The sequence below is a fragment of the Stegostoma tigrinum genome, chromosome 22, assembly GCF_030684315.1.
Source record: "Stegostoma tigrinum isolate sSteTig4 chromosome 22, sSteTig4.hap1, whole genome shotgun sequence".
Taxonomy (NCBI): domain Eukaryota; kingdom Metazoa; phylum Chordata; class Chondrichthyes; order Orectolobiformes; family Stegostomatidae; genus Stegostoma; species Stegostoma tigrinum.
In genome coordinates, this window is record NC_081375.1 from 9,227,101 (window position 1) to 9,239,278 (window position 12,178).

The following is a 12,178-nucleotide window of genomic DNA, read 5'->3' on the forward strand; positions in this document are numbered from 1 at the left end:
CCATGTTCAGAGACAATGGTGATAAGCCTGATCAAAGTTTCTCTGTGCACTGTCACAGAAGTAAGGTTTAAAATGCTGCAACTTACCTCTCACTAAATGATATCAATCAATATCCATCACTCACATCTGTGGCTGGCTGAGAAAATAGCAGCAATAAATAAAAAGTAGAGGGTTCTTGTGGTGCAGTGATAGTGTCCTTAACACTGGGCCAGGAGGCCTGAGTTTGAGCCCCACCTGCTCCAGAGCTGCATTATAACAGGTTGAGTAGGAGAATATCTAAAAGAAAGAGACGAGCAAGTTAAAAATAACATAATATCCCCCTCTAAGGGGAAATACCCATCTATACAGGGTACCTCCTTCAATACACTGCTTCCTGAGTTTGGGAATTTTGTGGGGAACACAGGAAGGCCATAGTAACATGCTGCAGTTTCTTGATCTGGTGCTTGGCTGGCTGCTTTATAATGCCTGAAACTTAAGTGGATTTCCTTCCAGTGGGATCTCATGACTCATTCAGAAGGTCCTAAGGAAGGGAACAAATATTAATGATTTTCATGTAATTGTGGCAAACGAAATTCAGTCCCACATAAATGTGAGGTGATACACTTGGGCATGACAAAGGAAGCAAGCGAGGACATGAGGAAGGGGAGGTCTACTTTTACAGTGGCCACTTGAGGTGGTGGAACAGGTCAATAAAGTGGTAAAGGAGGCAAATGGGATACTTGTTTTTAATTAGCCGACACATAGAATTTATGAGGCAGGTATTGCTGAAACGGCATGAAATATTGCTGAGGCTGCAATTAGAGAATTGTGTGCAGTTCTGAAATCTACATTATCGGAGCGAAGTGACTGCACTGGAGGTGGTGCAGGGGAGATTTACCTGGATGTTGCCTGGGATGGAGAGTTTCACTTACAAAGAGAGATCGGACAGACTGGGGGTTGTTTTCCTTGGAGCAGAAGGGACTGAGGGGGAGCATGGTTGAGATGCATAAAATTGTGACGGGGGTAGACAGGTTGGATAAGATGAAAATTTTCCCTGTGTGGAGGGATCAGTGACCAAGGGACATAGATTTGAGGTAAGGCTGAGGTGGTTGAAAGGGAATGTGAGGAATTGTTTTCACCCAGAGGGTGAGAGCATCTGTAACTCAGTGCCTGTAAAGGTGGCACAGGCAGAACCCCCATCACATGGAAGAAGTATTTAGATGTGACACCAAGACACGGAAGGTAATGGGTCAAGTGCTGGAAAATGGGATTAGAACTGCACACATTCGATATGGGGACATTTCCTGAGCTGTAGACCTCTATGATTCGTGACTGATACAGGAGGACCTTAGGAAGGAGAACAATTATTCACCATTGGCTTTAGTTACCTGCCAATAAAGAGCAGAGCAGTTGAAAGCTGTCAACATGATTTCCACACACTTCTTCCTGAAGCTGAAATAGTTTGTCCAGTTTAAGATACAGGTGTTTTCCTTACTGAAGCCATGTGATATTGTAGCTTCCCCATCAGCAGCTGTTAAACATAAAACGGCCCATCACTTTATTGGGCAAAGGTTGATTTCAGGAGGATTACTGGTAATGCGCACCGCCTCTGTGCTCTCCTGTGAAATCAGTTCGCTGGGGCTCAGACGCTTAGCAATCTTACCATCTTTTCAATTTGGACTTACTCCTACTGAAGGCATAGGAAAAGGATTATGAAGCTTTTTTGAAAAAAAAAACATTATTTGTGGAAGCTGGACAGCTCTACAACAAATTGTATTGCCTGGCCATGGTTACAAAGTTAGACACAACCACTTGACCATTCAGAGAGCTGTAAAGTGTTAGCTAAACTGGCGCAGGACAGATATCACATATCAGCCAGACCAGAGGAGGTGATCACTCTCTGTTCTTAAAGGGCATTACTGAGAACCAGTTTCAATTTTCCCAGCAGCTTTGAGGTTTATATTGACAGACACTGGGCTAAATGGCCTCCTCCTGCACTCTATGATTCTTTGTCGAGTTGTTTTTACCACTGTGTGATCTCAGAATGTGACATTCCTGCTGTTCGATGTCTCAGCAACCCTTTACAATGGGCTCATCCTCGGTGAAGCTCAGAATACTGAAACCACATTTACGTTGTTTGCAGAGACTTAAAGCTGGATAACGTGATGCTGGATGCCGAGGGACATATTAAAATTGCAGACTTTGGCATGTGCAAGGAGGGCATTTTCGACAATGTGACAACTCGGACCTTTTGTGGGACCCCAGACTACATCGCACCAGAGGTGAGGCCAGGCCCACTGCTGAAACAACATCAGAGAGAGATTTTTAAATAAGTCAGACATAGCCATTCTGTCCCAAAACGTTAACTCTGATTTCCCTTTACAGAAGCTGCCAGACCTGCTGAGCTTTTCCAGCAATTTCTACTTTTGTCTGTGATTTACAGCATCCACAGTTCTTTTGATTTCTCTTAAACCACCTTTGAGTTTTATTTGTGAAAATTGTTTTGAGACGTCCAACAATTATTCTGATTAAAGACCGTTGGTCTTCAGTACAGCTCCTGAAAGTAAATCACAGCTTATTGTTACAAGCCCCTTAGCTCCCTGGTGCTTGGTGCTTTGTTGGTCTGGATGCATTTCTGTCTTCAACAATTTACACAGAAAAGAATCAAATGTAGATCAATGAATTGCAGTTACAAGTTTGGAGAGTATAACACAGGAGACATTGCAGAGAGATGGATACATGAGGACCAGATGAAGAAACTAAATATCCTGGATTATACAGTCTAAAGGAGAAGCTGGGAAAATGGTAGAGCGGGAGGTGTGACCTCAATAATTGAAACCGCTTCTTCAGTTATGAGATGCTTCAAATTTCATCACCACAGATGGTGGAATTTGAATTCAGTAAAATATCTGGAATTAAGAATCTAATGATAAAAATGTAATGAAAGGTGGAGGGCTCTTGTGAGGCAGTGGTAGCATACGTACTTCTGTACCAGGAGGCCCAGGTTCAAGTGCCGTCTGCAGCCGTGTAATACCATTGGAACTGGTTGATTCAGAAGGATCTATAATGAAAGCTCAGCAAGCAATGAAAATGGGATGGGTAGAATGATTACATAGAAAGGAATTTAAGACTATTAAGTTTGTGTGTAGACTTCCTCCCCAAACCCCACCTTCCCCACTGGTAGCCTATACAAATGTTAAGGTCAGATACATGTAAACTAAGGGAAGTATGGTCTTACAGGGGGGAGGGGTTAATTTTCAGAAAGACTGGGAGAAGCGGACAGGCTCAATCAGAAATGAAATTAATTTCTGCCACATGTTCTGGATGATTTTAAATTTTATTTTATTCATTACCAGGATGAGAGCTTTGCTGTCCAGGCAGCATTTATTGCTCATCCCTAATTGCCCAGAGGGCAGTTCAGAGTCAACCACATTGCTGTGGGTCTGGAGTCACATGTAGGCCAGACCAGGTGAGGATGGCAGTTTCCTTCCCTAAAGGACGTTAGTGAACCAGGTGGGTTTTTCCTGAAAAAAGAAATCAAGAATCGATTCATTGTCATCGTTAGATTCTTAATTCCAGATATTTCTCAGAATTCAAATTCCACCATCGGCTGTGATGAGATTTGGACTTGGGTCCCCAGTACATTATCTGGGTCTCTAGATTAACAATCCGGCGATAACACCACTAGGCATTGCTTCCCCTTAATAAGTGTGATTCTCTCCGATGTGAAAAAACTCCAGGTTTCAGGACTGTTTACAGGTCGCGATCCTGTTCATTTGCAGCTCCACCACTCTTACATGAGCTGGCCTGGTAAGGGCTCTGGTGGCACAATGGTAGTGTCCCAACCTCTGTGCCAGGAGACACAGGTACAGTTACCCCTGCTCCAGAGTAGATGGCCAGTCACCTGGGCCTGTACTGGATTTTCTGCCCAGTTAAGGATGGAGCAAGATACTTGCTGAGAGAGATGGACACAGCCAGCTTCTTCCTGGAGGCTCTGCCCAAAAGCTTTTATTGACTCCAACAGCCAACAGGCCATCAATGAAGAAAGCCTCCCTCACTGCAACGCCGACTTGCAGCTCTGCTGTGCTGGGATAGCTTCACACACAACAAAATAAAACAGGAATGTTACTGTTGCACGATCCTCACCTCAATCGAACCTGTCTCCTCCAGACATCCAGGCTGTGCATTCAGAACTCAAACCCACTCGCTGTGTGTAAACGTTATCCGTTCTCATACTGCATCTGCTTCTTAGTCCTCACCAGGTCCCATCTGACCCCCAGCTGTGAGTGAGCCTGACCCCTGGCTGTGAGTGAGCTTGACCCCCGGCTGTCCCCTAGTTCCAGATGCACCCCACCTCGGAAACGTTCTCTTGGTTTCTCCCCTGTCAAGCCCTCTCACTATCACAAAGATACCACTCGGCCCATTATATCTACACCAGCTGTCCCAAGTGGGCTGGCACATCACTTCACATCATCCTCCTGCCCTGCATCTTATCTCTATTTAAATAAGCATCCAATCCCCTCCCACATGCATGGATTGAACCTGCTCCGAGCACTTTTCCAGGGAGTGCATTCTGTACATCTGCCACTTGCTGATTCAAAGTGTTACTTTTCTGACATCACATTTGCTTTTTTTTTTGTGATCACTTTATATCTCTGCCCTCTCGTTATTGCTCCTTATATGAGTGGGAGCTGTTTCTCTCTATCTGCTCTATCCAGCATACTCGTGATTTTTAAAACTTCCCTCAGGCCACCTCCCAGCCATCTTCTATCCAAGGAGAACAGACTCAACCCTTCCAATCTATTGCAGAACTGAAGTTCCTCATTCTGGGATAATCCCTGTAAACCTCTCCCAGTATGTTCATGGTCTTGCTAAAGTGTGGCATCCAGAGCTTTACACTCAGAGCCTCCCTGCTCTTGTATGTTATACCTGTATTTATAAAACCAAGGATACTGCATGTGTTGTTAATTTCTCCATCTACAAGTCCTGACACCTTGAATGACTTATGCACAGAGACACAGGTCCCCTCTGCTCCTGCGTACCCTTTGGAACAGTATCCTTTTATTTTGTACAGTCTGTTCATGTTCTTACAACCAAAATGCAGCACCTCACACTTCTCTGCATTGAACTTCATCTGCTACCTACCTGCCCATGCCACCAATTTGTCTGTGTCCTTCTGAAGTTCTACACTGTTGTCCTCTGTTTACGGTGCTTATATATTTCACTCAGATCGCCGTTCATTCTTCTGAACTCCAACAAGTATAGGCCCAACCTATTTAACCTTTTCTCATAGAGAAACCCTTACATTCCAGGAATCAGCCCATGAACCTTCTCTGAACTGTGTGCAATGCAAACCCACCCTCCTTAAGCAGCTGCTGTGCAGTAATACACCAGGTGCGATCTCATTGATGCCCTGTTTAATTATGACAGGATTTCCCAATTTTTGTTCTCTTATTTCCGTTTGCAATAAAGCCCAACATTCTAAATGCCCTCCTCATTATGCCCTGTATCTGCATGTTTTTTTTTGCGATTCATAGAACATAGAACATTACAGCACAGTACAGGCCCTTCAGCCCTCAATGTTGTGCCGACCTGTCATATCAATCTCAAGCCCATCTAACCTACACTATTCCATGTACATCCATATGCTTGTCCAATGACGACTTAAATGTACCTAAAGTTGGCGAAAAAACTACCATTGCAGACAAAGCGTTCCATTCCCTTACTACTCTCTGAGTAAAGAAACTACCTCTGACATCTGTCCTATATCTTTCACCCCTCAATTTAAAGCTATGCCCCCTCGTGCTCGCCGTCACCATCCTAGGAAAAAGGCTCTCCCTATCCACGCTATCTAACCCTCTGATTATTTTATATGTTTCAATTAAGTCACCTCTCAACCTTCTTCTCACTAATGAAAACAGCCTTAAGTCCCTCAGCCTTTCCTCATAAGACCTTCCCTCCATACCAGGCAACATCCTAGTAAATCTCCTCTGCACCCTTTCCAAAGCTTCCACATCCTTCTTATAATGTGGTGACCAGAACTGTACACAATACTCCAAGTGCGGCCGCACCAGAGTTTTGTACAGCTTCACCATAACCTCTTGGTTCCGGAACTCGATCCCTCTATTAATAAAAGCTAAAACACTGTATGCCTTCTTAACAGCCCTGTCAACGTGGGTGGCAACTTTCAAGGATCTGTGTACATGGACACCGAGATCTCTCTGCTCATCTACACTGCTAAGAATCTTACCATTAGCCCTGTACTTTGCATTCCGGTTACTCCTACCAAAGTGCATCACCTCATGGGCCAGGACACGCAGATCCCTCTGTACCACAGCATTTTTCAGTTTCTAACAGTCCTCATTGACAACTATTCACCCTCCCAGCCTGATCGTTAGCAACTCCTTTGTCTATCCAACTGTTTTTCTCTCTCTTTAGGCTCTATCCTATCGTTCACTCCCTACCCCACCCACCTCTCTATTTTCTACATATAAACTGATGGTTTCCCAGCCACCATCAGTTCTGAGGAAGGGTCACTGGACCTGAAAAGTTAACTGTTTTTTCCTTCACAGATGCTGCCAGACCTGCTGAGCTTTTTCAGCAACTTTGTTTTTGTTCTTGATTTTGCACTCTCCCTCCATTTAGATAATATTCTGCCTTTGTACGCTTCTTCTCAAAGTGAACAAACTCATGGTTTCACATTTTGTATTCCATCCTAGATTTTTGTTTGTTTGCTTAATTTATCTATATTCCTTTGCAGGCTGGTTAGGGTTATCCTCCTCATAATTTACCTTCCCTTTGTATCATCAGCAAAATCTGTTTACATTATAGTCATTCCCTTCCTCCAAGTTATTCAGTTAGATTTCTAACATCAAAGAGGCCGGGCTGGTGCAGGCTGTGGAGGATCAGCAACGAGAGAGCGCTGATGCAGACACAGCACCGTCAGATGATTTCTCATTCCCAGCCTCTCGCTCACAGTAGCCGAGAGGACATTTTGGATCAGGCATGAGTAACGGAAAGCTCACGGCTAGGGGATAAGATGCAGGGCCCACTATCCAGAGAGAGAGAGATGTGACCTGCTGTGTTCTGCTACAGAGGATTCCAATGAGGACTTTGGTGGAATGGCCCACCAAAGAACGCTGAAGAGACTGTACCACGAAAGGCTTTCAGAAATTTAGATTAGATTACCTACAGTGTGGAAACAGGCCCTTCGGCCCAACAAGTCCACACTGCCCCTTGAAGCATCCCACCCAGACCCATCCCCATATAACCCACACACCCCTGAACATTACGGGTAATTTAGCATGGCCAATCCACCTACACTGCACATCTTTGGACTGTGGGAGGAAACCAGAGCTCCTGGAGGAAGCCCATGCAGACATGGGGAGAACGTGCAAACTCCACACAGACAGTCACCCGAGGCTGGAATTGAACCCAGGTCCCTGGCACTGTGAGGCTGCAGTGCTAACCGCTGAGCCACCGTGCCACCCTAAATCTACCAGAAAGCCAGCAATCAATGTCCAGGAGCACTGAGGAGTCCAACACGAACCAGGGCCAAGCTTGGGGGCTATCCTCTGCAACGAGGACATGGTGACCAATTCGGTGGACCCAACCATAACAAATCCGAGTTAGTATCAGAAGTAAGTCACTTAGCCCCTTGAGCGTGCTTCTGTCCTCACTGCAGCATCTCCTAGCCAATGACGCAACATACTCTACATCTCAGGCTGCTGCAGGAACAAATTGTGCCCACTCAGGCCGTGAATTGTTTCAAGTCCTGTGGCCTGTCACAATGATCTGGCTAATTGTCCTGTAAATCCGTCAAAATAATTAACTTACAGGTCAGAAAATAATCATGTCCAACTGGTATTTAACTCTTTGCCAAATACTCGTTGCAATTTTCCCGAACTGGAAATACTTTCTGTTGCTGGTCGCTTTACAGTCGCAAAACGTAAATGTCATTAAAGCAAAGGTGCTGCAGATGGGGAATAAAACCAGAACATGCAAGGGAATCATAGCAAATCCAGCAGCATCTTTGGGGAAAGAAGCAGATTCAACATTTCCAGTCTGATACACTGAAGAAGGCCTGAGGAAGAGTCATACCAGACTAGAAATGTTAAAAATGTAAATATAGTTCTGTTTCCTTCTGGTACAAATTGTCATTACACAAATCACTTTACATTTGCTGCAATATGTACTGTACTGAGTTAAATGCAGTGTGAAAGATCATTTACGGTGCAGTAATTACTTGTGAACTTTCACACTGAAATGTAATTCAGTCTTGTCTTTGCAATTGTGCTGTACCATATCTTTCCCTTAATTTGGAGTTTTTTTCAGACATTTACCATTTACATCATTATCTCCCCACATCTCTTCAAGCGGGGAATGTTTTTCCTCCAGTTCAGAAGCACATCACACATAAGCGGCTAAAAACATGAACTGGAAATGTCAGATAACAAGGTGTAGAGCCGGACGAACACAGCAGACCAAGCAGCATCAGAGGAGCAGGAAGGCTGACGTTTCGGGTCTAGACCCTTCTTCAGAAATATCACCCTGGATTAGGTCAGCCTGGAACATCTACAGGACAAAGATTGGCTGCTGTCTTTTTGGCTACATTGTGATATTTGTGGAGAGGTGAAGTTTGCACGTTCATATAGAATGATGCACTGCTTAAGAAAGGGAAAGAAATTCACCATTCTTGTCTTACTCAAAACCCATGCAACAGAGTGCAATTTGAAACAAAATAAATATAGAATATTCAAAGCGGCCTTGCAGCTTACTCAGAGCTATGTTCAAAATCGCTGCAGTCACCCCTCACAGTTCAATCAGCTGCAGTACGACAGCATTTCCCTCAAAGCAGCCTCATTTTTTTACCACACTTTCCCACCCTGGGTAGCGTTGACCCAATTATCCCATCATAAAGCAATTCTTTGTCAAGCCATCATTGTCCCAGTACAACACTAGATCTGTTTGCATCTCTGACGCAGTTTTGATTCACTTTTCTGCTTTTATTTTGATTACCTTTAAACCAATTCCTGTTATTTTCAAGGGAGGCTTTTGAGTGGGGGAGTTTTGACACTGATCTATGTAAAAACATGTGATTATTAGAATATACCAGGGAAGGCACAAATATTATCCTCATAATTTCATTTCTGTCCAAATAAAGGTAAAGTTAAAATGTCCTTTACTTGTGCTATTTTCATTTGGCTCCCCAGAGGTTGCTGCATCTCCTGTGATCACTGCAGCCACTGTGATTCCTGTCAGGAATTTCAGAGTGCTGTAACACTTTTCAACAAACAATGAGGTTGGAGCATTGGCTTCCAAAGTGCTGATCCTCTGACTCAAACGTTGGAGAAAGAGTGCAACTGTAGCTCATGAAATCAGTTTGTCACCTTCCCGGCAAGTGTCCTCTGACACGTTCCACATCTTCGTGTCAGATATAAACAATGTGAATGAGGAAGGTAAAACAGTGCGTTTTAAAGAAATCGTTGGCAGGCAGGAAAACTGTTTTATTCAGGAAGTAAAGAGAGCAATAAACATTGTAAATTTGAGGATCTTAACCTCACATAAAGACTTTAAATCTTGAAATTTTGACTCCTAAAAATTGCAGTTCTAATTGGCCTCTGGGTCCACAGGCTGCATCAGATTGTCACATGCGGTGAGAGTAAATGTTTTTTTTACAGAGTTTCTGATTCGATTTGATTTATTGTTGTCACATGTACCTAAGTACAGTGAAAAGTTGTGTTTTGTGAGCAGTACAGGCAGATCGTAGCAAACAAGCATATTACCGATCATAGGGTGTTTAGACAGACCCAGCCAAACAGGTTACACTGCACAGGAGGTGCACATAAGCAAGGTCAACATTGGATTTGAAATTACAGCGATCCATTCAGCAGTCTAATAACAGCAGGGAAGAAGCTGTTCTTGAACCTACTTTTGCATGTGTTCGAGCTTCTGTATCTTGTGCCTGACCGAAAAGGTTGGTAGAGAGCTTTACAGTGATGGGAGGGGTCTTTGATGATGTTGGCTCCCTTTCCGCAGCAGCAAGCTGTATAAATGGAGTCACTGGATGGAAGGTTGGCTTCTGAGATGGTCTGGGCCATGCACACCACCTTCTGTGGTTTCTGTCCTGGGCAGAGTAATTACCGAAACAAGCCATTACTACAAGCAATGCTTTCGATGGTGCATTTGTAAAGTTGGTGAGAGTCCTTACGAACGTGCTGAATTTCCTAAGCCATCTGAGGAAGAAGAGGCATTATTTCTGATGAAGTCCCAAATTCCGAACAGGTAGGGCAGCTTTGAGATTAAATGAAGTACACACACACACACACACACACACACACACACACAGTGAAGAATGGGTGAAATGAGCTGTTGAGCAAAGTATTCATGTCAACATGAATCAGCAAATTCAAGATGAAGTTTGTTGAGAGTATGTTAATAATTGGATAGATAGATAGAACAGTAGAAGATTTTTGGAATGTCATGGGTTGTGAGACATTGGCCAGATGGACTACAGTGGTGTTCTGCAGTCTCATACATTTCTCTGTTCTTTGCATTACTTTAAGAATGAGCTACATTTTCCCATTTCAGGGGTCAGGTCTTTGGTTATATTATTATCCATCCCCACCAATCCAGTTAGTGTTCTGAAATTTAAACATTTTATTTGTGAAAATGAATCTTGATCATTTGGATTGACCATACAAGGAGATTGCTAATGTAACGGATCTGCATTAAAATCACTGCTCCTGGTCATACTCTGGTTAGACAGTTTGATAGGTTAAATGTATATGATTGGTACACACTCTCAATGTTCCTGGTGGGATCTTTCCAATGGCTCACTATTTTGTTTTCTGAAGACTAGGGGAGGTGAGAGCCTAGTGGTATTATCGTTACACCATTATTCTGGAGACCCAGATAGTATTCTGGGGACATAAACAGAAAGACTTGAAAAGCTCAGTAGGTCTGGCAGCATCTATGGAGAGAAATCAAAGTTAACGTTTCAGGTCAAGTGACCCTTCCTCAGAACTTCCGAATATTCTAGGGACCTGGGTTTGATCAATGTGGAATTTGAATTTGATAAAAATCTGAAATTAAGAGTCTAATGATGACCATGAATCTATTGTTAATTTTCAGGAAGACTGCACCGGCTCTCGAATGTCCTTTCGACAGAGGCTGCTCCCGTTACCTGGACTAGCTTTGTCAGCAATGTAGTTAGCTCTTAGCTGCCCTCGGGGCAATTAGGGATGGGCAGTAAATGCTGCCTGGCCAGCAGTGCCCACATCCTGCAAGTGAAGAAAGCATTAATTTGACAGCCTCTACCCTTCCTCCTAAGATCCTTACCATTAGCGAGCCATCTTGGCTGTTTTGCAGGTGTCTAGTTCTCATGGAAGCCCATAGTGCCACCTGGTTATTCAGCTGTGGGGGCATCACAAGCCAGCGCAATCCTGTTCTGACTGAATATTTGTCCGTCTCAGTTCAACTTATTAAACATTAACCAGAAGTGGATGTGCTGGTTGTGTTTTTCATTCTCCTTCCCATGGTGGTGAGGGTAGGAACCCTAAAGTCAGTTGAGCAGCACCATTTACACATTGGGGTGGCACAGTGGCTCAGTGGTTAGCACTGCAGCCTCACAACGCCAGGGACCCGGGTTCAGTTCCAGCTTCAGGCGACTGTCTGTGTGGAGTTTGCACATTCTCCCCGTGTCTGCGTGGGTTTCCTCTGGGTGCTCCAGTTTCCTCCCACAGTCCAAAGATGTGCAGGTTAGGTGGATTGGCCATGCTAAATTGCCCGTAGTGTTCAGGAGTGTGTGTGTTATTGGGGGATTGTTCTGGGTGGGATGCTGCAAGGGGCGGTGTGGACTTGTTGGGCCAAAGGGCCTGTTTCCACACTGTAGGGAATCTAATCATAAGAGTTGCTTTCAGATATTTTAGCAAAATGTTGGGACATTGTATGACACAGGGTGGGCAGGACTTGAACTCAGACCTCCTGGTACAGAGGAGACCACATTATCACTGTGTCTCAAGTGCCCTTAAAGGAGCTGCTATGAATAATAAAATACTAGATCAACTCCACATCTGATCTGAACACCATCTCATTTGATAACAAAGTGTGGGGCTGGATGAACACAGCAGGCCAAGCAGCATCTTAGGAGCACAAAAGCTGACATTTCTGATGAAGGGTCTCGGCCTGAATTGTCAGC

At 44.1% G+C, this 12,178-nt stretch overlaps 1 protein-coding gene across 6 annotated transcripts in view; it reads left to right on the forward strand.

Annotated features, from left to right (window-relative positions):
• LOC125463597 (protein kinase C alpha type) overlaps nucleotides 1–12,178 on the forward strand; it is a 343,618-nt gene that overhangs the window by 297,594 nt on the left and 33,846 nt on the right. For 5 of the 6 annotated variants that reach the window (XM_048555052.2, XM_048555055.2, XM_048555054.2 and 2 more), the window contains one exon: nucleotides 2,123–2,261. In XM_048555052.2, the coding sequence (XP_048411009.1) occupies nucleotides 2,123–2,261 (139 nt within the window). Of the gene's footprint in view, nucleotides 1–2,122; nucleotides 2,262–8,355; nucleotides 8,726–12,178 lie in introns of those variants that run through there. The other variant, XM_048555058.2, reaches the window with a different exon arrangement.